The sequence below is a fragment of the Apteryx mantelli genome, chromosome 27, assembly GCF_036417845.1.
Source record: "Apteryx mantelli isolate bAptMan1 chromosome 27, bAptMan1.hap1, whole genome shotgun sequence".
Classification (NCBI taxonomy): Eukaryota; Metazoa; Chordata; class Aves; order Apterygiformes; family Apterygidae; genus Apteryx; species Apteryx mantelli.
This window is the reverse complement of record NC_090004.1, coordinates 2792743-2820501: the sequence shown is the minus strand read 5'-3', so window position 1 is coordinate 2820501 and position 27759 is coordinate 2792743. Positions and strand designations below refer to the sequence as shown.

Genomic DNA, 27759 nt, shown 5'->3' with positions numbered 1-27759 from the left:
AATCAGACTCAGTTTTGAATGTGTCACAGAAAGCGTGCCTGGGGCAGAATCTTTATCGCCGGTGACAATGTGCAAGAGGAAGAAACAAGCCAGATTCTCAGATGAAACTGCAGGGTTGGCTGTTAGAAATAGCATGTTTTTCTTTGCAAACAGCATGCATGATCTGATGCCTGTGAGATATCATCAGCTGAAACCTCAAAACATCATTTTTACTAATTGCTTCAAGGGAAAAAAAACAAACTATTGCTTCCTTTTGACATACTTCAGACAGCAAGGACAGCACCATTCAGAAAACAGACAGCAGAGGATTGAAGCCATTAATTTTTTTTTTATTGAAACTCATCTTTCAAGTCACACACTAAAAGCAAAAAAAAAAAATGCAAACGCTCAGGTATAAAATAGCAGAGCAATACTGTGACAATTCCAGCATGTTGTATATTCTGGAGCACACACCATTAATCATTATCGTAAGCAGACAGGTTGAGAGCTGCACTGTAGTTCATTCGGGATCTTCAGCCTTTTGCCGATTCCCTTCCCTTAGGTCTTCATTAGATGTTGGTGGTTAACATAGCATATTTCAGAGTTAGGCTATCTCAGCAAAAAGGTTTTTGCTCGTTCTCCCCCCTCCCCATTCCACTTACTAAATGCCTGATGCTCCCCTCAGCTGCTGAGTTAAAGATATAAAACAGATGAGAACCCATGTCCTGCTGGGATAAAGTGAGCCTGATGAGAGATTCAGGCCAATGCCTGTACTTTCACATTAGCCAAATGTCAGAGGCCAGTGATGGGAACTTTTGTGTTGCCTGGTGTCAAGTTTATCAAAATAGCACTGCAGCTCAGTCATTGGTACCAGCTCAGGTCTGCTAGTGCAGAACGAGGCACCAGCTCCAGCAGTTCACCATCGCTCTTTAGAGGCTCCTACAAGTGAGTTGGATTGTAATAAGCATGATACTGCTATGAAGCAAGGGCTTCTCAGTGAGGCTGAGTATCGGACACAAGGGGTAAGAGGCACCAACAGCAATACATATGTCTTCTCTTCCCTGTGAGTGGAGCCTAGATTGCTACATAGGGAGGTGGAAAGTCCTTGGAAGGCGACTCTACGGCTTCCTCGTATGATGGCAGCGCACCCTAGAAAGAGAAGACCGTTAGACCTGCTCTGGGGATCACAAAAAGGGTTTCACATGGATTTGATCTTAGGCAGGTTTCTCTTCCCAATTCAAAGCAGGGGAAGAGAACTGCATAGGTTGTAAATGGTGGAGGGCAGAAATCCAGAAGAGTTAGAGGCAAACAGCACTTTATAACCACTTTACTACTAGCCCCACCCTCTCCTCCCAAAGCATTGCTGCAACAAATGGACTAAGGCTCTTTAACGTCCAGACTTTAAGCCTTGTTGCCTAAGCAAAGAGGCTAAGCTCTGTAGGAAGTCATTCCTGAGAGCCATCATGCATGCACAGCAGGAGCACACACTGCTGGCAAGACAATGCTCATCGTATTTGCCAAGTTTCAACAAGACAAATGCCTCCACTTAGCGTTCCATATTCTTCCTCTTTACTTCTCATCTGTCTTTACTGTATCTCTTTTTTTGGACAGTCTTCAAAACCCTTGCATTGTCTCCGAGCAGCTGGGTGTTACTATTAAAGAGATCATCAGTAGTCTAGGTAAGGACATTGATATTCATGGGTTAGCAAACCGTTAAGATGAAGGGCAATGCACCAAGCCTCTCAGACATTGATCCAGCAAAAGGTGAAGACAAACTTAATTTTAAGCGTGGGTAGCACTATTAGGCACAGAAACCAAAGTTCAATTGAAATTGAAAGCACATCTCTGGATCAGAGAATAAGAGTGATATACCCTCATTTATCTGATTTGCCTGAAGTCCAAGTTTCAGGTTTCATTTCCTTTGAAAGGTTTTATACAGAAATAAAGTTAGAGAAATATGATTGGAACCTGACTATTAGAGCTTGTTGATGCAAATTTGAAGGGTTGAATTATCTCTCAGACTGCCAAAGAGACAAGAGTAAGGACCATCATGCATCTCCCTAGTGCAAAACATGCCTTTTCATGATGGAAACCTAGAGTCTTTACTCACCTTCTCAGCTGTTTGCGAGTCGACTTTCACCTCCCCTCTCTTGCTGGCTTTAATGTACTTAAAGCAACTCAGGACACATTTGAACATATAGGCCTGAAAAAGAAAGAGAAGTCTGCCATTGCATTGCAAATCAACAAGAGCATTTCCCCTTTTGCCATCAGCCTGCCACTGCTCTACTATCACACTAGAGGTGAAAGCCTTACAGAAGTCTGGGTACCACATGTCATGGCCTCAGACCAGTCTGGACCCTTCACTAGAAAGGTGACAACTCCACCTGTCCGGAGCAGTGTGATAGTGCAAGGAGTCAATAGGACTATTAATAATATTAAATACAAAGCACATGCTTAAGACCTCTGAGAGCTCAATGTCATCAGGAAGGAAAGGGAAGCATGTTTCACTTTCACGTTATTTTTCTGAGCAGGTCACAAAGTCCATGTGTCTCAGAAAAACACCTGGGGCTTAACATCCACCTCCCAGAGACACCAAGGCCTGCTGGTCAACAGGGACTGACCTGAAAGGTCATCTCATTCAAGAAAGTTTTATATTTTCATTAGTTATACTAAAGAAAAAGAAAAACAAAGAAAAAAAAAAAGTCAACCCTTCCTTGCACCTCAGAGTTACAAGATGAAATAGAGAGTTTTTTTGAGAAAAATGGATCGATTGACAGATTGTGGCACAAGAAAATAAGCAAGGTCTGTGAAACATACCATATTAAATAAATATTTTCCCTACTATGTGCAGTGAGGCGAAGTCATGTGCCTCTTATTTTTATTGGCGTAAGACTACACTTTAAAAATGGTTAGCATTTTCAAAAAAACACAGGGAGCTATATGCCCCTAAAACAAGCCATCTAGCTTAGGACTTCCTAGAACAATGAGGATTGTTTGTCTTGACACAAAGCCAAGACAAAGAACAAGAACAAGGAATGAGGTGTTTTTGTTGAAGGAATCCATCTCACATAGACTTCCAAACACAAGGAAGAAAATCCAAACTTGGACAACCTTTAGGGAATATTGTAAAAGCCTTCCCCTTCCAAAAGCCTCTTCACACAGAGAGCAAACATGCAAGACACTGAAGCCATCATTTAAACTGAACCCAAAACTACTCATCTTCTGAAGAAACCCTGGTAAATAAATAATAATAATAATAAAAAACCCCTCCTCCCCTTTCTTAAACAACTTTGATTCCAGAACAGTTTGCTTCAGTGCCAATCCAGTATCTACACTGAAATCAATGAAGGAGTTGGCTTGAATTAAGACTTTTGCAAGCAATAGCAGGTTCAGCTAGAATACATTAGTATGCACAGCTTATACAAAGGAAACCAATGACATTGGATCATGCCAACACTGGGTGACTTAAAACAGCCAGAGCTGCAGTGTAGGATACCCTTCTCCACACCAGACCAAAGGGGAAAAATTTCACTGGCATCCATAATGTCTATTATATGTTGGCAGAAAGTCTGTCCTAGAGATCAGGAGAGAACAAGCATTTGTGCCAACTATTTCAGAAACACATTACATTAGAAACCTGCTCTGACTTCATTTCCCGGAGATGTTTTATTTCTCTTGGTTTCTGCATTCTTATCCACCACGGCAGTGGAGGGGATGTTCATTTATTTATGATACTAAGGTGAGATAAAGATTACCTGTGGGTAGGTACATTGGTGAGGGAGACCTCTCTAATGGTGCTATGTAAGCATTGCATATGTAAGACTCCCTTGGCCTTTTGAACACTTTCCATCTCTAAGGTATGTAGACTTTGACAACTGAAAACATCACCACTGAGGCTCTAGAAGTGAGGCTAAAGACAACCACTGCACTGGTAAGGAACTATGAAGTTGCATGGAGTCCTCCACCTTGCAGTAGGATATGTTCCCTGCATAAGGAGGTTTATATGAGAGAAGAGAGGGAGAGGAGTGATTCAGTCCACTGAGCATTGTTGAAGAAATATTTCCTGCTCAAAGGGTAAGCAAGTCCTTGCAGGTCCCACAGGAAGTCACGGGCAGAGGCATGTAGGAAAGCAGGTGCCCAGACTTCTCCATCTGACAGACCGCCTTCTAGCCAGCTGAATTACACTGTAGAGTGGGATGCATACAACTATTTGGGGGCAGAAGCTGCAAGCTGGAAGGCAAACAGATGGCACCAGATATGCAGAAACAACATATCAATGGAAGGGTAATAAAAGCTTGTGATGGGCCATTAAGCAAGGCAATTTATGGAAAAAGATCCTGGGCTAGTCCAACATGTTTAGATGCCATCCCTGGTGAGGGGGAGACGGTGAATTGAAACTGATGGGCCCTAAATGGGCCAAATGGCCTTTTAAGCTCTAAAATGTTTCATGTTGCCATGTTCTTCATCAAAACTTAATCACTTGGAACCAAGTCTCATAAAAATGGCTTTGTTACACATAGAAAAGGAGTGAAGGGATTGTCACTGAGTTCAAAGGATGGAGTTCTTGGTGACTTGTTGGGAGCGGGGGAGGAGGGGAGTTATGAGGACTTTAGTAGACTAAGGAATACTTGTGCCTGTCCACTTGACTTTTTAGATTATTCTCCCCCCATCCAGTCTCCCCACAAACTCCAACACAAACAGCCACAGTAAGTTAAACAGTCTTGTAGCTTATCCTGTGTAAAATTCCAACTAAGCACTGTTTGCTAGGTCAGTGAGATTTCTGCTGAAGAGCCAGAGTGCTGTGCCAGTTGGGTTTCAGGGTTATCTCCAGAGCTTATTGCCTGCAGTTTATGCAAATATTAAAAGATATGCTGAAGTAATGTCTGCAGTGCAATCAAATAAGCCATTATGCTCCACACCGGCTTGTCCGGCCACTTGGGAAGAGTCTGAATAAAAAAAATGCTTTCCAGCTAATAAGTAGCATTTTTCACTGTGACAGAGTCTACTCAAGTACCTGGAGAGGTCTAGTTTTCCTAGCTGGTCTGAAACCCCTCAATGAAAAACCTGTTCTCCAATCCATTGAAGCAGGAAGAATAGAAGCCCTTTCACAGTGAAGTTTCCTAAGAGGTAAGCAGGATTTAACAGCTCACAGGTTTTAATTAAGTTTCAGGATATCAGTGTGCACAACTCCATTCACATCAGTGCAGGTACAGCAATTTACCCAAGTGGAAGATCTAACCTGCTGCTTAATGATCTAATTTATTATGCCATTGTATGCCAAAACAGTTTCCTGTATTTATTGCCAAACTTCTTATCCTTCTAGAAGTGAATGAGTAGGAATAGACTATGAATATGAAAGAGGGTTTGCTTTTATATATCTCACACCTGCAGAAACATATAAACAGGAACTTGAATATCAAACCTGCCTCAGACACTGCACTGAGACATAGCTGCTATTAAGCACAAGGGAAGACCAGCAAGGCTTTCCAAGGCCCTGGCAGGTTAGAGAGAGAACCACCAATCCTTCCTGTCCCCCAGGTATGTAAGCTGTATTTCAACCTTCATGACTCACCAGACCCTGCAGGCATTTACCTTGAGGAAGAGGACAGCAATGAATGCAATGGTGAAGGTGACCATTATTTTGGCATATTCCTCTGTTGGTAACTTCTCAAGGGTTGGCAAGAAGCCCTGTGAAAAGAGGAGGGGGTCTCAGTCATAAACACTTATTCCCTCTACCAGTGTCACACAGAGCTGTGGATATCACAGCAAGTTTCTTAGCCTGGCTCTCCGGAAGGTGGGAGAGGCCACCTTTCTTTTTCCTTCTCAGAAAAGTCAGATCTCCAGTTGCTCAGGGATATTTTTACTGTTTACACTTCTTTGGGAAAGATTTTCAGAAGAATATTCAAATGAGAATTGAAGAAGTATGACTATTTAGTAAAGATGAAACGCTGATGTGTTTTCTATGTACGCAGGGAGGCTGTATCCAAATCACTCTGCTCTGCAATTTGCATCCTTAAGATTCTTACAAGAAAAACAGGGTGTACTTTTAAGAAACACTTGCATAAGCAAACTGTCAGTCGAGAACACCGTGTTGTTGGGAACATATGGCAAAACCCTCTTTTGTCACCAAACAGAGCAATTCTGGATATACTGTGGAGAAAGCTTGTTTTGTCATAACAACCATTGAAAGACACTTCCGAGTGGTTAACAACATGACACAAATCATCTAGCCTTGCTCACCCCGTTGTCTGAAGCCTTGAGGCTGAGATAGGTTGGGACCTCCATGTACGAACTACAGAGAGTGAGGATACTCAGACAGAAGTCCAGCAGCTGCAGAGCCAAGAAAGGGATCTTCGAGAGTCCCTGCTGCACAGGGGAGAAGAGCAGAGAACAAGGTTTTGCTTAGGGTTACAGGATTGTATCACATCTGTAGAGTTTCCCTATTTACAAAGGGACTGTGTTGTATTCTCATTTACAGCCTAACCTATTTAATTCACTTATGCTAGCCAAAACACCAAGCAAACCGTCTTGTTGAGCTGATTTATATCAGCTCCTCCAAAGGACTCTCTGGGCAGTGCGGTGGCATTCATAGCTTATCTCCAACCCTTCCCAGCAGTGGCACACCCAGAACAACCTCCCCAAAGCCCTGAGAAACAACACAAAATCAACAGGAAGATTCCAAGATGTGGGAAACTAACTTATGTCGCAGCTGTCACTATTTCTCCTTGGGCATCCTATAATCCACCAAGGATTGTATCCTGTCTTCAGCAATAGACAATGTAGGAACTACATAGCCATGAAGAATTGTGACCCCAAATAATAAACCTTAATTCCTAATTATGCATCAATCTCCATCTCATATTGCCCTCCCTCAGAGACCACCACCCCAGAAGTAAGCTGTTACCTACCGTGTGACTAACGGATGACACAGAAATGATTGCTGGAACTTGTATGTAGGAGCTGAACATTGTTAGGAGACTGAGGAGAAAGTCCATGACTTGTAGAGCGAGGAATGGAATCAGGAGACGTTCTCTCTTCTGAGAAAGAGGAAAAACAGTGCCAGTCATTTCTATTCTAAGCAAGATAATGTGAGTAGGTATCAGTACTTGAAAGGACATGTATTAAGGTACTTCAAGAACAAATCCTTTCCTGAAATTTCTGCACCTAATTCCATGTACAGTGACAATTGCTTCAGAGAGTGAAGGGCATCAAAATTCATTCCCCCCCCCCATCCATGGAGTTTCTCTAAGTGACATTGACACTTAATCACAGCAGAGCCGTCATTCAGCTACCCCAGAAGTTCTGCTGCAAGTAAAGCTGGGTTCCCAGACCAAGTCATGGTCATTTTTTATGGTTTACCTCCAGAATCTGATTTGGCAAAAAGCAGGGAAATGAGGCAATGCGACAACATTTCCAAATCAGAACACTTACATTCCTTAACACAAAAAAATAGTTATGACTGAAATATCACCCAGATTTGGTAATTCTGGCAGTTAGCAGCTTTGCAAATGATCTAACAAGCCTGAGACTTCAAACCAGCCACTTTTTCCCTTTTAAAAAGAACTGAGATATTTATCTGCCATTATGATCAGTATTTTCAGTAAGCGTTCTTCTGGTGCCCTCCTCTACTACCTCCTAGCTCAGAGGGGCCCCAGCAAGCAGCTCAATGTTGTTTGTGGAGAACATACCTTCACCACACCAAGAAGGAGGTTGAAGCTGATGACAAAGAGCATGATGATCAACAGGAAACTGGTGATGACATCAGCTAAAAGTAATAGAAATAATTACCACACTACTGAAAGTTAGAGCCTAATATCTTAATTCAGGCACACCTCTAGGGGAGATTTAAAGTGCGATATTCTGATACAGAAAGAACTGTATAGGCGGGAGTGGGAAAGCCATGCAGCTAGAGGATGGGAAATTGCTCTTTTCTCTTTTTATCACCACTTTTTCATCTCTCTTTGAAGTTTGTTTCTTTAGGAGCAGATCACTAGGCTGCACAAGCTGTCAGCTCAGGCAGGTGGGAGCCAAAAACCTTTATTGCCTGGACCAAAATTCTAAATATCCTGAGCTACAGCACGAAGGTAAAATGAAATAGAAGAAAGGAAGAATGATTTTAGGTAATGATTAATAAGTCTGGATTGGAAATTATTTTGGAGACTCAAATACAGATAAGCTAACCAACAGTAAGAGCTGGGGAGAGATCTGCAAGATTCTCAGACAGCATGCGCAAGTTTTAACCACCTACCAGTAGTATGGACCACAGAGTTTCAGGGTGAAACATCTCATCTCCAGTCTCTGTAGATGTAGGATGTGACTTACTAAAAATAAATGTATGTGTGAGGAGAACAGCACGAGACACTTCTTAGGCTGCTAGATAGTTTTTGTCAACTGTTTTGGATTCTGGAAGATGATTTTTTCTATGTGCGTAGCTGCCTACTGACCAGTTCTCAGGAAGCAATTTTCTCTCTTCATATTGCAGCCTGCCCTGACAAGGTCCACTGAAGCCTTCTTTGCACTGTACAGTATACACACTTGGGCTTTATAGTGGTCTAGCTAGTGTGAGGTTTTTCATAATGTTATTTTGCTTCTTGTGGGGGGGAAGGAGATCTCTCCAAAGGCAGAACACTGCGAGGTTCTTCATCCGCCTCCACACAATGTACAGTCTTTCACAGTGTCTCCTCCAACTCACTCTCACCCTTTCATTCTTAGTGCTTTATTTGGGTTTAAATAGCAGCAGCCTGTTTGGGGTCTCTAATTTCCAAATGCCAGAATAAAGGGTTTAAGTTCAGTAGAAAAGATTTACCGGTTTTATCTTTTCTTAACTTCTTTAAAGCAACTGATCCTTCCCAGGACTACAAAATTCTTTTAACCTCAGGAAGATCCGATTATCGGCTAGCATCCTCTCCCCCGCTCCATAGCCCTATTATTCCTTTATTAAATAAATCCAGTGCCTAACTATATTTTTTCTATTACCTCTTTCAGCTCTTCCACTTGCTTTCATAAAGAAATCTAGAAATCGTGCCTTAGCAAGCCTGTTGGATTCATAAAAGATTCCAGCTGCACTGAAAGCCCTCACTGCTCCCCTTTGCCCCTTCTCCTCCACTCCTCCCATGAAGATGCCAATCCATCTTCCTCAGCTTTGCCTTTTTGCCTGACCTTGGTACCACGTAATACCTTGGGTAGGGGGAGAAGGGGGGTGTTTCAGAGTTAGAGCACACACACCAGAGAGTCCTTAATTCACTCACTAGCTTTTCTGTCATTAGAGAAAATCATTGACAAAGGTGTTCAGGCAGAGAAACCTGTCCCTCTGTTACTCAAGCAGATGATGCCAACACTGCTGTTCGCAACAACAAACGGCTTGAGCAAGAGCAGTCTCAGCTGTGCCTTAATTTGGCCAGTTACACTACTTGAGGGAGCAAGCACGAACAGTTGTCCCAAGTCTGAGGAAGAGCTATAGGGGAGAAGGGCAGAGCTACACCCAGGGCTGCCTACGGCATATGGCAGGACATCAGTGACCATTAGATGCAGCAGCTGCAACATATGCAAACTGGCAAGCACTATATCCAGTTTCCACTAAGCAATGTGGGTATGGACAGACACCAGCAAAAGAAAGGACTCTAAAACATGACCAAAAGCAATAAAGAGAAGTATAGATACTGAGAAGCTCTGGAGCCTTTCCAGGGTTGTAAAGCACCTGCCTGCCTGATGGCCGGGCTGAGCCACAGTGGGCAGCAAGGGCAGGCGGCAGCAGCAGCAAGGTGGGGAATTTTGCACCACTCCTTGCTGTGCACATCTTTACTCTGCTAGCAGAGGATGCATCCCCTTTCATTTAAGGCATTCATAAATGAGACAGAGGCATGTATTTTAACTTCACTTCCTTTCTTGTCAAAACCTAGCAATGCACTTGAGTCCCCTCTAAAGATGAGGTTTGTTGATGAGGAACCTTTGTTCTAAAGGCGAGCGCTGACGAGCGCTTCCTTCCCTGGGTCTGAGCAACGTCTTCCCTTCTGGGACTGGAGGCAGGGGGGACCTCTGAGGAGGCTGCAGCCCCCGGAGAAGCAGAAATAGCACAACTCAAACCAGAGAAGCAGCAGCACTGCACAAACTGCTACGCATGGAGGTGTCAGACAGGAAAGATCCAAGGGAGTGATATGAAATGCCCAACAAACACTTAACCTGTATCAGGAAAAGGCGTTGTTAAAGCACAAAACCAGGAAATGCCTTTTGCTTATAGTTTGATAAAAAACAAATTCAGGATTTGTTTACCCCAAAGTAACAAAAACTGAAATACAGAAAAGGAGGAAGAAATCGTGGGAAACTGCACAGAAAGAGAAAACCAAAATCCACAAGCCCCAAATCAGAAGGGAGAGGAGAAAGAGAAAAGATGTTATGGCAGAAGAGACTGCTCACAGCTTTGAAGCTCTTGACAGTCAAAGGAAAAACCTAAGCAACAAGGCAGAAAACCCAACCGACCTCTCAAAAATGGGAAAGTAGAGACAAGGCTGTAATTTGGTGCACAGAGAACCAAAGGGTCTTGAACCCTGAGGTTAGCATGAGGACAGCATAAACTTGAAATGAGGAAAAAAAAGAAGAAAAAAAAAAGCTTAAAGACAGACTCAGCCTTTGTAGAGACAGCCATAAAAAGAGACCCTTTCCTAACAGTCCTAGTCTCATTAAAACCAAAACTACATCAAGTCATTTCACCTGCTTCTACTCCCAGAACCAAAAATCAGAAGATTGCCCCAGAGAGGATTTATCTCTTGAGCACTGTGTTTTCTTAGATTTAAGACAGCTGTGTTTTTTCTGCCTCTTTCCAACTGGTTTCATGCATCAGATCTCTCGGCAGGCTCGCTAATTAATTGGGCAACTGGCCGTTGCTTCTGCAGGCTAATTGCCCACAGAGCCGAGGTGAATTTCCCAAACAGAACCTAGATCAAAAAAAAAAAAAAACAAAAAAAAACCCCAAACAAACAAAAAGTCCCCAAACCTACAGACAAAGGGATAGAAAGAAAAGGCAAAACAAGGAGAGAAAAAAAAAGTAACCTTCTACACACTGTCCGCATCCTATTTGTTCACAGCACAAATATTCGCCCTTTCTTCTGGCAGTGGATCTCTCTGTCCCGGGGAGGTTTTAATACCAATAGACTTGATGTTATTTTAACAAAATGACTTCTCCCTTCTTAAGAACACATCCCCCCCTCCAAGCACACTTTTTTTTTTTTTTTTTTTAACCATATGGGCTAAAGCAATGACCCCCTTAGAGAGCGGTAGCTGCTGGCTCTTACCCCGGTTGTGCAAACCCTCCTTGAGATGGGAATAACAGTGCGTGTCACAAAGAGACTGACTCCACCCAAAACGCTTTGCAAGTGGCAAGAGATCTTCCCAAACCAGTAGCAGAGTAACAGGATCCCTGGCATGTGAGGCACTTAAAACCACAGCAGACAAAGCCCTAGAAAGTGGATTAGCATGACTAATAGGCTCTTTCCATGCCTGTGGTTCAAAGATGTAAGAGAGTAATTCTCTGGTGTTGTTCTCTTTAGTATTTCCCTTCATGCCTACTGGGCCTTTGTGGAATGAACTCTTTTGTCCTAAAACCCCCTCAGAAAAGGACCAAGTTTAGGACTCCTGTACCAGACTTGAGCACCTGTATAATCTCTGACAGGGGTATCACTTGACAGCTTTCTCCTCTGCTCCTACATCTAGGTGCCTATCTCAGGAATATGCTGTCTTCTTCTACTACACCTTATAAAATAGCAGAGTATTCAGAGAAAAACAGGGCTTGTCCTTGTAGAAGATGCACTGGCTCTTTGATGGCTATTACTACAAAACAAGAGGCAACCATCACAAGCTGCAGTGAGATTCCAAATAGAAGGAAAAAAGAAAATCTTACAGTGAGCGATGCAGCCCTAAACAGGCTTCAGAGGGGTTGTGGAATCCCCGTTCTTGGAGATCTGCAAATCTGAACTGGACAAAGCCCTGAGAAAAGTCATCTGACTTTGAGGTCAGCCCTGCTTTGAGCAGGAGGTTGGACTGGAGACTCTGAATTTTGCTCCGGTTTTATGATTAGGCAGTCAGGCAGGAAAGAAACGTCTCTCCTCACAGAGCCTGCTTCGCTCACATATTCCTAGAACACCTGACCTACAGGAATACTTCAATTCCACGGCCACCTCTACGCTGGCGGCAGTACTTTATTGCTGGCAGAGAACATGGAGAGTTCGCACACTCTGAGATGCATCTTCTTCCAGAAGCTTATAGAAATCAATAACAACAACAAACACAGACTTTTTCTTACTCAAACTCTTATAGACTAGCCAAGTCTTCCAGTGATCCCTGGGAATTTCATGAGCAGGAATATATATATATGCTATGAAGTTAGTGTCATTTTCCTTGGAAACGGTGATATAACCAGCATCGGGGCATACAACAGAGCCTCTGCAAAGCTACACTGGACTTAAAACAGGGAGGGGAGAATCTGTGCATTGTGCCAAATGTATATTTTTAATTAACTTCACATTAGGGTTTGTGTCCTGAACGTAGCCCAAAGGGACTGTGAATGATTCCCAATATCTCCCTGAATGCAGAAAAACTTTTCTATTTTATGGCCCAATAAACTGGTTTGGGAAATACAATCAGGGCTTATAAAACTGTGGTTTTATGGTCACATTCACTGATTGTCAAGGATGGATGTTTCTGATTTGGTGTTGCTGATAAGCTGCAGAGAATTGTTTCTGGACAGTTACTTTCAAAGGATGGGCAGGACTGGCAAAAATAAGAAGCCTCACAGTCCCTTTAGGCTTTTCTGCTTTTGATCAGAGAAAGAGGGAGTATTTTCTGCCTGGAATATGGCATGTGCTGTACACCCAGGTCTTCAGGCATAACCTTGCTATTTCTATTGACTGACCAGACAGAAATTGAAACAGTGCACTTTGTCCACAATGAGAGATTTTAATATGATCATTGAGAGAGCTCTGATTCTTTATAATGAAATTGTGTATGTATTTTTTCCTACTGTATCATTTATTGCTGAAATAAAAAGCATCGTCCCATAAACCTTGCCTTGTTTGTATTCTTGGGCCATAACTACCACATTTGCATTATATATTCCGAGTGACATACTTTAGTCTGGCAAGAGCTGCAAATAGAACAGCAGATGCTGAGGGCATCTACAAAACCTCTCCCCAAATTGTTCTCCAGTTCTTCCATCTGGATTTTAGAGTCAAACTGAACTTTTCATACAGCTTAGCTATATTGCTTCCCTGCTAGTTTTTGGAAATAGAAAGGTTTCACTGTGTTTATTCCAAGTATAGTTGGAACCAGAACCAACCAGAAAACCCCAGCAATCGCCTGAGCAGTCCTTTGAAATGCTTGGGAAGAGAAGCCAAGTGGAAGTGCTGGGGATTTCATCATAAAAATATTCCTTTTTGTGTAGGAGGGAGTAAGAGAGGGGGGAGGGGGAAGACCTGTCATTTTGATTGTGTGGGAAGGGGGGTTGTTAAGAACCAGGGCCAATTTCACTCAGAATGGTTCTATTCTTAAAGAAAGCTCTCCAGATTTGCAAAATGCTCATTTTGCTTACAAAATATATAGTGCTGTTTTATGAAAACTAGCTGAAAGTTCTATCTCAATGCTTTGTTGTTTTTTCTCTTCAAAAAATATTTAGATACTTGAAAAAAGTGAGAGTATTGAATATTTTTTCCAAAATAAAGCATGAAAAAAACAATTATCATTTTTATGTAGCTGTGTCTGTGATAAAGTATTTTGATCTGAAAGTATCATGTTCAGTTTTCAGCAGCTCAGACCACTCTGTTCATCAGGATGCACATGCATATTCTAACATTGGGAAAAAATATTTCCAACTGTGCCCATGTCCAAGGTGCACCAAACAAAGCAAACAGGGGAGGGAGGGAGAGGGAAAGGAGGGAGACCTTAAGGTCATGCTTGCATCATATTCTTCAGTTTTTAATCTGTAAAATTAAAAATAGAAATCTATTTTACAAAAGTGGAAAGCAAGATTCTCTGACCTGTGCTGTGATGATACCATCAAGGAAAGCAGGGCTTTGGAGCCAGTTTGGTGTATTGTGTGTTGACCTAAAAAAGCCCTGTGAAAACTCTGCAGCCAGCGTTTTCCAAAGCAGTCACCAGGCAAGTCTATACTAGGTGTTGAACTGAGCCACAGCTGCAAAGGAGCCTGCATTCACCATGGCTCATTGAAACAGCCTCCAAACCCACCCAGATTAGACCACTTCTGAAATAGTGACCTGGGTGAAAGATGTGAACCATAACAGCAAACCCTCACTCAGTGCCCTCTTAGCAAAACTCACCCAAATTTCCATTTCTCATTCACCATTGATGCTTAATCCCTTTTGAAACAGCCGTAATGAATCACAGTGGTGCCTCCTAAAACCCAGCTGGGCTCATTTGAAAAATGTGAACACAGCTGTTAGAAATAGCTTCATCCAGACAGCAAATACCTCTGCTTTAGTGCTTTTCACTGTGTCTGACTGCTATCCTGGGGACAGTGAGTCTGGGATGTGCAGGAGCCTGCTGTACTTAGCTTCCTTTTCCTCTGTGCAGGGGGGTCCTTCTGCACACGCTAGGAGCAGCAAGGAAGGACACACTGGACAAGATGGGAACAACAGGTAAGTCCTTGCTGCTCTAGGTTGTGTTTCTCTTTGGGGACTCTTTGCAGTCACAAACCTCCATGAGGAGAGACAACTCCCAGGGTGTGGGAGTCCAGTTTCTGGTTTTCTGAGCACAGCAGAGAAAGCTTATCTTAACTTGCAATTTCGCACTGAAGAGTGACTAAGAAAATGAAAAAGTACCCTGTATTTGTTGCTTTCAAAAAGTTTCATGCAAAATTAGCCTGGCTAAGTAATGTTTGGTGTTTTTGGAATTTTGTTTTCTTTTAAATGGCTGCCCACAGGAGAAACCTGCCAGGTCTTTGAAAGATAAGCTTGATCTTTCCTAACTAGGAATTCAAGCAACAGTAATAAATGTGATGCATATGACTGTGGGATATGAAACAGCTTGGCTGCCTTTTCCAGACTACCCGATGCTCTGCAAAAAGCACCAAGAGGTGGGCATGGCTGGGGGTGGAGCTCGAAGGGATGAGGGGGGAAGCAGAGGTGGGCTGGTGCAGCTCTCTGAAGTGCCTTTCGCTGTGAGGTAGGAGACTCCTGCAAGGTGTGATGGATGATGTGAAGGGTAAAGGGCACGGCTCAATGGCACAGAGGGCAATGGGTTGGGGGCAACATCAGGTAGCCCACCCACCCGTGGGATGTAGCGCAGATCTGTGACTTTGCACCGCTCCATGACTCAGAGTTCACTGTCCAGACTAGGTCTATGAAGGAGCTCAGTATTTTCCTACAAAATATCTAACATGAGAAGAGGGTCAACAGTGTGTGTAAGTCTTAAGTGAGCTACACAGGGGGAAAAGAAAGAGAAGGGGAAAACAGGATTGTCAGGTTAATGCAAAGAATATTGCAGAGAGCATGGGAGGGCTGGAGGAGTAGTTGAGCACTGAAGAGTTCAGGCTGAGGGCCTGACCCGCACAGCTCTGAAATAAAGAAATACAGCTCCACTGGGCCCTACATCAGTTTCCAAGAAACAAACACAGCCATAGGGTTATTTCTGTAATGACCTAAACCAAAATCCAAATTTCTAGAGCCGAAACTTTTTTTCTCCAGGTCTGAGCTACAGACCTGTCTACTCTGAATATGTTTCCAGTGTTCTATGAAAGAAAAAAGGAAGAGAGACTAGTGCGGGACAGTGGGCTCCCTTTCAATCCCACGGGTCTCCGCTGCTTTCCAGCAACCCAGTGGCCTACCAATTCTGTAGTAATCCTTGTCCAGGTCTTTGCAGTAGCCTTTCCCGCTAGCCACCTCCAGGGAGTGCTCGATCAGGAGCAAAACACTCATAACCTAGGAGAAGAAAAGCAAAAGACACAATTCAGTGGGCTGCAGGACAACTTCCTATCAACAAATTTGTTTCCAGAGAGCTTGCAATGATCATAGTCCCAAGTGCATGATGGTTCTCCAAGTGAGACAGAGTCATTAAAGGTTTAAAATAACCCATCCTTTACACAAACACTGAGGCAAATGTTATGAATTTATTAGTGGTATGGGTTTAGCTGTCATCTTTTCTGCCAACTCCTGAAGGAGGATGGAGGAATTACAAAGTTAACGAGTTTTGTTTCAACATTTTTTATACAGAAAGTTCTGGTTTTACGTTTTGGAATTATATTTTGCTTCAGAATTGAGCTAAATGTAATGATAATATTTTTAAAAGGTAAAAAGTAACACAAAAAGAGTAAAGATCACTCTCTGCAAGTCTTGCTACGCTACTTTGTTGGCAAAAGTGTCATTTTCTTTCTTGTATTTACTTGAGAAAAATCTCCAAGTGTGTTAGGGAGAGGTCCCCTGGGCACCCTGGGCCTGCAGAAGACCTCCTTAAGGCTGGAGGCCTCACAATGTACCACTTCAGATCACAGGTCCAGGGAATTTCCATGCAAGTAAAACCAGGAAATGAGTAGCCACGATGCCAGATAGCCCTGCCACATCCCCCCCAAGGGCAATTCCTCCCTGCCAGCCTGTTGACTACAGACAGCACGTGCCGAGGAGATCAAATGCGTTGCAGGTCAGGACACAGGAAGTCCAAAACCAGAATGGAGCATCAATCACTGTCCACCTAGAGTCGTCAGAGCAAGTACAGCCCCTCAAAAGTAAAGGACTACTCGGATGCCATGTGATGGTCCTTCATCACCTTACTGCTACTTTCAGCACTATATGTAAGAAGGCAATTTCTAAGTCCAGCATGCTGCCCATAGTGTTCATTGCTTTCTTCCTCATTCTCCTTTCTCTGCTGTCCTTCCTCATGGCTGGTATATCTTGCCTTCTTCTGCATTTTTAGACTGTAGCAAGCTGGAGCACAGCACGGTGTGCCAGATCTATACCCACAACTGCACTTTCCAAAAGCAGCATAGACTATATTATTTTATTTTAAAAATGGGCTAGATGGAACTTAACAGCATGAGGAACTGGGGAAGAAGACTGCCACTACATTCCTTGAAGAAGCAGGAAATGTGGACTTGTCACCCCGTAGCTGTATCTCTTACTTTCTAGATGAGCTCTCTGACCACTCTGCTGCTGTGCAAAGAGCTGCCTGCTTCTCTGCCTAAGCTTTAGTCCTGTCCAGGAGGTGGGGAGGAGCAGAGGAACACCTCTCACCTCAGTGCTAAGGAGTTTGAGTCTCCAAGGCCACAGCTTGAGAGCAGAAAGCAGGAATCAAACTGGAGGTAGGGAGATGTAGGGACTGTAATGCCCTTTGCATTTTTCCTGTGAGATATGGGAACCGAGCCTGTAGGACAGGAAATCCAGGAATGTGCAGAAACTCTAGAAACCTGTGCAGACATGAACCTCCATCTTCACCACACCACTAGCAGGTTTGTATCTGCCACCAAGACCAGCGCAAGCTCTGGTACTGTCTGCATAAACCAACTTTTTCACAATATCAATAGCAGCCTTTTGTTTCAACAGTTGCTTAAAGAAGTGACGCAAGCAAGGAGGAACCGGAACTGTTGTGGTCGGTGTTCGTGTTTGCAAATTTTGTGTATGGGAAACGGCACAACAGCAGCAAGCACAAGGGAGATGAGACAAACATAACTATTAACCAAGCAGAAGAAATAATATATTTTGTCTTTTGCCCAGCACAGTGGTTGCAGGTGCCGCACAAGATCTAGACAGAGTTCAGGCTGGTGTAAGGTATAGTCAGAAATGCTTCCTGCCCTAGGGTTGATGTTGCAAAATGGAAAAAACAGAACGAAGAGGCAGGGGAAGAAAGGATTATCATTGCTACTTCAAAAATGGGGAACTGAGGCTGGTAGAGTAGTGGTCATGACGGCCTGTAACAGAGTCAGGAACTGAACTCAAACCCTCCCACTGTCTCTGCGTTAGCTGGGGAAGACCTAGGAGCAATCTTCAAAATCTGGCTTGTCTGCTTTCTGTGCCACAGGCTGCAAGTGCAGTTTCCAGAAGAGCTGGAGCACATCCCCCAGCCTCCCTGGGAGTCCTGTACTAGAGCATATTTCTAGAGTTAGTGCTCCAACAAGCAGCTCTCTTGCTGCAGCGAGGACTGTGTCCCAGCTAAAGCATTAGCCTTCTCTCTGAAGTGCAATTAAAACAATGAGTTTGATGCAGAAGAAAGAACAAGTCTCACATGTTTTCTCCTGGCCTGTCCAATGTCAGACTGTTCAATAGCTCCATGAGGCACTCTGTATGTCTCCCCCCCCACCCCGGCCCCCATTCTGTAAATGAAGTCTGCAATTTGTTTGTGAGGCAGATAGGAAAAGAAGAAATACCTAGGTCTCGTTACATGGGGACACAAGAAAGTTAACATGAGTTCAGTTTAATGTAACAGCATTTAAACTCCCATGGAAGCAATGAACCTTGTCAAGACTGGAGGATGAAATTACAGTGATCTGAAGTTTCTTTACACCTGATGGTCTCCCCAGGGGTGTAAAAGACCTCTTAACTAATTGCAGATGGAGATCACACACTGACTTCATCTGCTTTAACTTGCCAGAGAGGTTTCATATACGTGTTCCTGAAGAGATTTCCCTTCTCTTATTGCTATTGTTGGTCAACCCCCTCATATTTCAGCATGGGAAATATAGGGAGAAATGGCTTTTTCAGGTTGCTGTTAAATGGGAGCCCGAGTGAAACAGATGATCTAATCCCAAAACAATCAATCAGTTTCATTCCTGAACAAGTGAGTGAAAGGAGGGCATCAAGTCCCAAATGCTCCCATCCCCAGATAGGTTTAGAGCCAGAGCAGATCCAGGGTCAGAACTTCGGAATGAAGAAGTCCATCAAATGTCCATCAAATAGGAGAGCAAAAGAGGTCCTGTCTTCCTTGCACTCTCCCTGGCAACTGTTGAAATAAACCACTCAACCTTACAAACTGCAGTGAAATAAGTGCATATCAGATGGAGAACCCAAGCCCAAGTTGGAAGATTAAGGAGATGACTTTTTAAGTGATAGGCACTTTAAACCTTCCATTTAAAAGGGTTTTTTGTGTAGAAAGAATGAGGCACTGAGCTGCAATGAGATAAAATAGACAGTGCTCTCTGGGCTTCACCTTGGCCTTCTAGTACAAGAGCACCAGGAGTCCTCTCCCTCACCTGACTCTGCATTTGACTCCCTGCTGCCCAGCATGTGACAATGTCATTCACCCCTGCAGAGAACAGACATGCAAAGTGATCAGATGACCACAGCTGGCTGCTTGCTTCAAGCTGAGAAGAAAGTGGAGGAAGACTGATGTGGGATCTTCCCAGCACTCCTCACCTCATAAGGCCAGATATTCTCGCTTGAGATTTACCCTTCAGCTCTGGAAGAAACCAAAAGGTTCCCATTTCAGGCAGACTGGAGTACTCAGAGAAGCATCCGGTTCCCTAAGTGCTGTGGCATTAAACAAGAGAGACAAGCTTAAAACAGGAAATTCTACCTCCTGACACTCAGTTCACAGCTCTCTCGGCATGAAGCAATCTCTCAGCCCCCCTGCAGGCCTGGCCCTTCCTATTTTGTCTCCTATACCAGCTCTGTCTTATCTGTTGTCTATTTAGTCCCTTTCCCTCATTTTCTCAAGGTATTGGGGTCACATCTCACCTTGTTGCTGCCTCCTTTTAAAAAGAGTGCTTCAAACTTGGTGGTTAAAATCAGACCCACTGCTGTGGGAACGTAAGATCTGTAGCACCAGGAAATGAAGTGATTTAGCCAGGGTAGCTGTGTAGCACTGAGGCAGAGCCAGAGTCATTAACCCAAGGCAGCTAAATTCAGCAAGAAAGGGGGTGTCTTTCAAGGCAGAAACTTAATAGCATGACTCATGTGGCCTCAGTTCCCTGGGGAATAATTTGGCTGCAGCTGCAGTAGGGTTAAATTGCTGACAGAGGTTGAGTCATGTGCCTTTTTTCTGAAGTCAGTGCAGGTTGACTAGTCTGCGAATAATTTATTTTTATGTGCATGGCCTTGGTGCGATGTCTGCTCCTTTTTTTTCACACCCACCATTTCCGGAGAGAGGAGCTTGAAGCCATAATGGACTGGGGTCAATGGGGACAGAGACATGCTGGTCCAACAGCGCAGTGGAGTGCTGCAAAGGTTTTTAACCGTGGTGTGTGCAGGCAGGTGACACCCAGCAGTTTGAAGGCAAATAGCAATACGTATGAATGCCACACTTCCAGTGCTGCTTTTCTTACTCCAATTGATAAGTGGCTATTGCGGCAGGATAGGGTGAAGTGAGAAGAGAGTATTTTTATCTTCCATTTGGCTTCCTTTTAGAACATTTCATTTTTCCTTCTTGCTGCCTCCTTTTGTCCCTCTTGTTCGTGCTCGCCGCACTGACAGATATGCCGTCCAGAGCTCTCTCCGGGAGGACAAGGAAGCAGCACAGGGTTTGCTGAACATCTTGGCTCAGCCTTGTGCAAGCGCAATGAATCGCAGCTCCAAACAACATGAATCGTGGCCACAGCTGAGGACTGAACCTGAGGAATGTCCCACAGAGGTTAGACTCTGCTCCTTGAGTTAAAGAACTACTGAAGCACAGAAGGGACGGTGGAGGGTTTCCAGAAGGGGAGACAATGGGTGGAGACTGTTAGTGGTTGTTTCGCTGAAGGATTTTGTGGCGCTCATCTCATGCCATGAGAGCAGCTTCCCACAGCTGGGCTGCCAACTGGGCAAATGGACTTGGCCACCATGGGAAGAGCTCAGCTGTGACAGAGGTTAGTCCAAGCTACAAGGATGTTACCTTCCAAGACCTCCTTTGGCTCTAATCAAGGACTAGTAGCAAGTGAATCACAACTTTTCTGCCCATGCTGTGTGCAAAGAAGCAACTCACAGGCCTTGTTCTTGAAGCTAATGCCAAATAACTTGAGCTCTCTTCATGCCTGGGAGGAGAGGACAAACAGAAGGACAAACTCCTCCATGCTTTCTTTACAAGTTATCTGCAAGTCTCTGCCAAGCCTCACAACACCCAGTCAGGCTTTGCTAATCACAGGACTCTGTCTCTCCCTTGTTCCCCTCCCTCTCCTTCCCATTTGCTTGAGCATGCCCAAGATTTATTTCAACAGTCTATGGAGAGATCAGCACGAGACAAATCTAATTTATAGGAGGACAAGACATTGCTACAAAGCCTGAGAGCTTGTGTTTGATAGCATTACTATCACCTAGCATCACTATGATTCATCACTAGGGCCCACAGCAATAATTTATACTGATACAAACCAACAGTATTGATGTAGCAAATCATTCAAGCTGCTGCCAAGTTATAAATTCTTTTCCCTTTCCTCCCCTCTTCCCTGCTGTAGCAACATGATCAAAAGGGTAGAGAAGAGGTAGGGGGGAAAAGTTTACTATACTTTTGTTTTATCTCCTAAAGCAGTGAGACAAGAAAATACTCTTCAAAATTAAACTGCTTTCCATGGGGTTTTGTATAAAAGACACCCACTGTGATGATACAGTAGGTACAGACAGACTGTGGGACCCCCAGGAAATCGCAGAGTTACAGGCTCCGGTACTGCAGTGATGGTCACTGTCAGTAGCTGGCAGCAGCAGGATGGAAGGGCATATCTGGAGCAGGAGAGGGGAGAGAAAGAAAGGGATTGTAGTGTTTTTTTTTGTTGTTGTTGTTTTTTAATAACTACAGAGAAAATACTAATGGAAACATAATGACCTCAGTGTGGATTTGCTGGAGATTAGGAGCTGATCACATCTGCTCATGCAGCCTGCTGTGGGTTGTTCTGGCTTTGGTGAGGGCTCAGACTATCCCTGCCCATTCCCTATATCCTTTACTGGGCCAGCCCAGGGCTTCAGGAGCATCTCTGGCTCCTTAATCTAAACCCAAACTACATGTTAATTCTTAAGACTGCTATGCTATGTGCTTTGCGCACCATGCTTGTGCATGTCTTATGATAATCACTCTTCTGGCTTTGCAAAGTTGCACCACAAATTGTCAGAGGCTGACCCCAAACCTTCCTGACCACTAGCCACATCCAGCAGGACATGGTGATGACTGATTGAACTATGCAAACAAAGCAAGAACTGCTGTTTAGAAACATGGGTCTGCTTCCAAACCAGGCAGTTCAGGCACTGGGGATGACTACCAATGTACACTGAGGGAGGGCAGAGCAAGGACCCAGCTGTGGCTCTATGGTATCTACCCTAAAAGCAGGTTAAAGCTTGGTGAGTCAAAGCACTTCTGGATCACATTGCTAGTGATCAGTCTGGCTGCAGGTAGGACTGAAACTGTGCCCCTGAGGAGCAGAGAGGGTAAAAAAAGCTGGTGGCCTTGGTCACAGCATGAAAGTTTGGTCCTCCTTAAAATATCAGGCAGGGTTAGTATGGCTAAATCCATTCCTGTGAACGTGCTTAAGGCACACGCTGTCAGTGATGGGCAACTGTTTTAAAAATGGGCTTAGAGTCACATTTAGCTGCACAGCATAGACTCATCCTCCATTAAAGAAGATCAATTCATAGTTCCAGCGCTAGACCCCTGATTGCCCACACTGCTTAATAGTTGTCTTGTTCCCTAACTCTAGTTTTAACCACTCCAACTATTTTTCTTCAAGTCCAGTCTGCTCTAGAGGGGGCTGACCCCAAGCAAGGCAGCATGCCTGGTTTCAGGGCCAAGGATCAGTCTTTTGCCTTCTTTTATTTAGCAACAAGGAGAATCTAAGTGTTTTTGCATGCATTTCTATTCTTTTATTTTTACAGGCTAAGCAATAAACTGCAACTAAATATATTACCCATAATTTCTGGTTTGAACTTCTGGTTTGAACCTCCACTGCGAAGAGTCAGGAAAGAGATAACACTCGCAGCAATATGAAAGATCTGGTATGGAACAGTCTCTGTTCATAGAAAGCCCTGTTATGCAGAATTTTTCAACTTGGAAAAGAGATTATTGAAGAGGAAATATAAGCAGAACAGAGCTTGAGATTATTAAACACGATAGCTGTAAACATGGTAATTTACATGTAACCTCAAATGTAGAAAGTCTCTGACATACTGCCTGCCTGAAGGTGGGAGGATGTGTAGGGCAAAGATCTTGGCTATGTGTCCTGCTTCTAATATCTTCTTCTTGAAGTAACCACTGCTGACCACTGTTGGAAATGGGTTAGGAGGCTGCTGGACTTTTGGGCTGGCTCGGTACTTCTGTGTACTTATGACTTCTGCTTTTGCCATCTTGCAAAGAAAAGCAGTTTCTCTTGCCCATCCTGAGTGGACCTTGCAACTCTTCTGCAAATGCTTTCCCATGAGCACTCTGAAGGCTCACTCCAAGGCTCTCTACCTTTTTTTTTTTTTGTTGTTCAAGGTTCACCTGGTATCTTCAACAGACCTACAAAACTTTTTTGAAAGATGTTTAAATAACACATCTTTCACTTGATGTCACTTAAATACCAGAGCGAATTTTTCTCATTAGCAACCAGCACCTAGAGGTTGTGTCTCATTCTCTTCCATCACACAGTGGTGTAAATCAGGAATGCCTGCTGTTGTTAGTGGCATCATAGTGAAACCATTACGAGAAAAAATTGCCTCAATTCAGAGTGTTTGCTGACTTCTGAGAGAGACAAAGGAAGCTTCTCTTCGATTCACTCTCCTAGTTAAGAAGAAATAGCTTCCTCTCTCTCCATGCCTCTGTTTCTCCATTGATAACAGACAGCTCCTGTCCCATGGGGTGCTTGGAGCTCTCTGAAGAAAATGTTTTGTAGTTACCAGGTTCCCTGTTGTGCATTTCCCACCTTTGTGTAGTTCTTTAATTTTGCTAGTTCTTCCTCTGATCTTGGCTACACTTCCTACAAGGTCCCCTTTTAAACAGTTCATGGAGATCCCTCCATGATGGCTATATGTTTAATTGGTTGTCAGAAACTGCTAGTGCGGGGCTGCAAGCTCTCAGTTTTCATATGTTTCAACTTCTCTTTCTTGGGGTCATGAGATTGCACAAGAAATTCAGCAATTTCTTCTTTAAAACAGTGAGAATATAACCTTTGATCTCGCAGTGAGAAGCTGAGAAGCCTGCTAAGGGTGTAATCTAGACACTCAAAAAGCAGGAGAAAGAGGAGATAAAGTTGTGTGATTCTTTCAACCAATCTCATGATGTTTTTGAGGTCTTGACATTATTAAAATTTGGCATTGGAAATGCCACTACAGCATGTAGCTTTCAAGTAACGCCAGGGGAAAGGCATTTGCAGTCATGTTACGTGGAGATGTGTGGGAGACCCAGCTTCCTCTCCTGCTCTGAAATGGCATAAGGCCAGCTCCTGCCCCCAACCACGGAGCTGCAGAGACGTTGCGCTGCACCCAAATGCAGCCATCTGCCCCAACCGCTGTGCTCGCAGCCTCCAGCAACCCACAGTGCTGCTGCCTGTGACGTGTTTATAAAATCTTATCATTCACTGAATGCTTTTCGATCCATTTATCTTAGCCAAAGAAGCAAGTGAACCAATGTCCATGTTTCTTTCATTTCATGAGTCAAATCCACCATCGGTGTATGTGGGAATGGCACGGTGGAAGTCAACATGGTTACACCAACTCAAACATGACAGACCCCAATTTTGGGTTGACAGCTGACACGACCTGACAGCTTTTGACGTGCTGCAGAGCCTGGGGGCAGTGGGGAGGGAGGAGGAGGAGGAGGAGGCTACAGCGCAGTCAGGATTCGAGCAGGCGGTGAGGGCACGCGTGGTTTGCTCCTGTTGCCCCAGGAAAGCTGGCTGGCGCGGTGGGGGGAGCATGGTTTGACCTTCCTTCGCCTGGCACTGCTGCCGTGGATGCAGTGCCCAGCAGGTACCTGCTAGTCACAGCTGTCCCCTCCCTACGCTTCTCCTGCCCAAGGAGCGGTAGAGAGTCCCCATTACCTGCCACCAGCCTTTAAGCTCCCAACCCATGACTGTGTGCAATGGGTGCTACAGAAGGGATTATTTTAAGTGCCTCTGCTGTGCAAGAAGTCACATCCTCAGTACGACTTAAAGCCACCTGAAAGCACCTCTGTGCAACCAAATGTGGGAAGAAGAAATATCACTCCAGGCTCCGTGTCCTTCGCTTGCTGCCATCTGCAACAGCCCCCGAGAGCAGTTTTGCCAGCTGCCTGGCAGCTGTAGAAAGCCACGTATCAAAACAAAAACCAAAACAGTGCATATAGTGTCCAACTGGCTGTAGAGAGATTAATGTGGCAGCTTTGCCCACCCACCCTTTACCTTCCTGGGGCCCAAATTCCTCCATCCAGAGTCTCATAATTTCAGCGCTCCCACAGTGTCCGTTGCCAGTCGCTGCCCAGTTTCTAACCAACGGGCTGAACGCCTGGCCAAGCCACACAGCCCTGCACTGGTAAGAGCTCCTGCATTAAGCTGCAGGGGGAAAAACAGGAAGCAGAGCGAATTTCCATGAGCTCCAAATAGTAGAGCCAGGGAAAAAATAGTTAAAAAGCCTCCTAGGACAATAAATTTCTTCCTGCCCCCCCACCTTTTCTCTCACCCATCCCTCTTAAATCATTGGTCTTTCTTTTTTGGGAACACAGAAAGGTCAACCGTCAGGAAACCTTTTGATCTGCAATGATAACACCTTCTGCAAAGCTTACACCTCTGCCTCTCTCTTCTTTTCTCCCTCTCCCTCTCCCCCTTTCCGTTGTGCAACTTACCATGTGGAAGATTCCTAGAGCGACTGTTGCTGTCTTGATGTTGAAGCAGCAACATTTTGGGGGCTCAGTGGTCGTTTGGGCAGTCATTTTTGGATTCCCGTGCACAGCTATGAGTTAATGCGGTTGAATTTGCAACAACCACTCTACTGAAAAGCAAACCGAGCAGTGCAGTTCAACTTCCTTCCTGGTCTGCAAATGTGTTAAGTCATCTACAAAGTCACATGAGGTCTTTGATTTCTCAATATTAAAGAAAGCAAAATTGTGTTGCTTTTTTAAGAGATCTTTAACTGCTTGCGCTTCTCAAATCACAAATGTAAGCACAAGTGCTGCTTCATGCAGGTGGTATCCAGTGAGCGAGGTGCACAGGGAGAGAAGGGCTATGACGCAGGATGCAGCTTTGTCCTATAAAATCATCAGAAATCAAAGCAGGGGACTAAGAATTTCACCTTAAACTTGACCCACTGTTTTTGCAGTGAGGCATCCAAATTCTTCAATTTGAAGCAGCTCGTTCCTTGCCAGCTAGCTCACTATTGCTCCTTGGCGCAGATGCATGAGAAACACTGGTCTGTGGGCCCAGAAGCAGAGCAGGACTCTGAGGGTCAGGGACCTTGGCTGACGGGACATCTGCAGATCTGCTCCCTGTTTGTGGGACAGCTGATGTGTTTTATATTAGTCAGCCCCTGGATAAGAAAAGAAAAGTGACGAACAGAAACCAAGGATCACTGCAAAGTGACTTAGCCACAGCGAAGCATGTCAGACTGTCTACCCCATCTGAACTCATCAAACTGTGATCTTGGCTACCTATTTATTACCAATCTCATTAAATCTCATATTCTTTCCTCCCTTTTCCCCACCCTCTGGGACAGAAAGGCTGTGGTTTAGATCTGAGGAGCAGACTGATTTGAGTTTCTGGCTTCCCAGGAAAGGGCTCTTGTGCAAAGGGAGGGTGGCAGTTCTCCAGCAGCTCTGAGTGTAAACGCAGGTAAATGTAACAAGAGAGTTGGGCATGCTCTAAACAAGCTCTCGGGGAGCTTGGGTGCAAGGATGCCTTGTTTCAGCAACCCAAACACACTCACTTGGTTTATTGTTTCATTCTCCTGGGAGCCTTTGCCTCACAATTGTAGCGTCAGGGCCTTACACAGCTTAGACAGAGAGTTTTCTTGATTGCTCTTACGAACTTAAATGCACAAATTCCACCTCAAAGCCATGAAATGAAGATTCTGTAGGCCACCTAATCTGTTGAACGTACTGCACCTCCAAGTATGTTACGGGAGGTGTACTGGAAACCTTCAGGCTGTATAAATGGGTGTTCCCAAATGGTATGGATGTTCCACAGAGCCATGTTTTTAGAGAAAGACAGTGGCTTTGGATAGTGTTGATGTGAAATATGAGGAGCTGAATGTCCCTGGAGACACTGCATCTGAGGCAGAGTATAAATTTATAACTTAAACCAGCTGGTCCATAAAAGCTTGCCTATCCCTTTGTGTCCAGCTTCCCCCTCCAGACCCCGGGACCTCTGCAGCACAAAAGATATTTCAGGGCAGGACAGGGTCAGTGCAGTTGGGCCCTGTTGCACATTCCCATGGTTTTCTTTGGACTCTCACCAAATTCAGCAGTTTATTACTGAAGTCCCAGGTTTTGGAGTCATGTGGTTCTCTCTCTGTCTGTCTCTTTCTCTCTCTCTCTCTCTCTCTCTTTTTTTTCTTAGCACACTTCTGAGTTTCTCCGCCTTGCAGTTGTGGGAAATTGTTTGCAAACATGAACTAAGTGCAGCTGAACGGAAGAAGGCAAGGGAAAGGTCTCTTTGTGCTGTTTGGTGATTACACTGCTTTTAAGTCAATCTCATAACAGGGTGGGGGCAGGAGATGGCCTCATGCTCTTAAAACTCTCGACGGCGGTACAGATCCTGCGCTGCGGTTGGCAGAGGGCTGAAAGCATCCTTGGGGTACCCCTGGTGACCGGCTCTGAGTCGGGGCCTCATGCTGCGGTGGAGCGACTTGGGCTCTCTGCCACCCTGCTGGTTCAAGAGAAACGCTCAAAGCTTCTGTCCCTCACCGCTCTCGCTTCCCCATGGGCAGTAGCACAGCCCTAACCTGG

The 27759-nt window shown here is 44.4% G+C and overlaps 1 protein-coding gene across 3 annotated transcripts; it reads right to left on the bottom strand.

Moving 5' to 3' along the window:
• Nucleotides 1-308: 308 nt before the first annotated feature.
• LAPTM5 (lysosomal protein transmembrane 5) lies at nt 309-25808 on the bottom strand. 3 transcript variants are annotated; one of them, XM_013955131.2, is made up of 8 exons: nt 25663-25808; nt 15809-15902; nt 7668-7744; nt 6888-7016; nt 6220-6345; nt 5572-5667; nt 2090-2182; nt 309-1128 (listed from the first exon to the last, which is right to left on the bottom strand). In XM_013955131.2, the coding sequence occupies exons 1-8, from the start codon at nt 25747-25749 to the stop codon at nt 1054-1056; spliced, it is 777 nt and encodes a 258-aa protein (XP_013810585.1). In that variant the 5' UTR covers nt 25750-25808; the 3' UTR covers nt 309-1053. The 3 variants fall into 3 exon arrangements, with proteins under 3 accessions (XP_013810585.1, XP_067167532.1, XP_013810586.1); XM_067311431.1 differs by having other exon boundaries at nt 6220-6342; XM_013955132.2 differs by lacking the exon at nt 15809-15902.
• Between the last annotated feature and the right edge of the window lie 1951 nt (nt 25809-27759).

What these genes read in the sequence shown, in the direction of transcription:
- LAPTM5 (XM_013955131.2), bottom strand. Translation starts at nt 25,749, where the DNA reads ATGACTGCCCAAACGACCACTGAGCCCCCAAAATGTTGCTGCTTCAAC. An exon ending in TGTCATCCGTTAGTCACACG is followed by an intron (nt 6,346 to 6,887) that starts GTAGGTAACAGC and finishes TCCCCTGTGCAG; the next exon opens with CAGGGACTCTCGAAGATCCC. An exon ending in TTGCTGTCCTCTTCCTCAAG is followed by an intron (nt 2,183 to 5,571) that starts GTAAATGCCTGC and finishes TTTCTTTTTCAG; the next exon opens with GCCTATATGTTCAAATGTGT.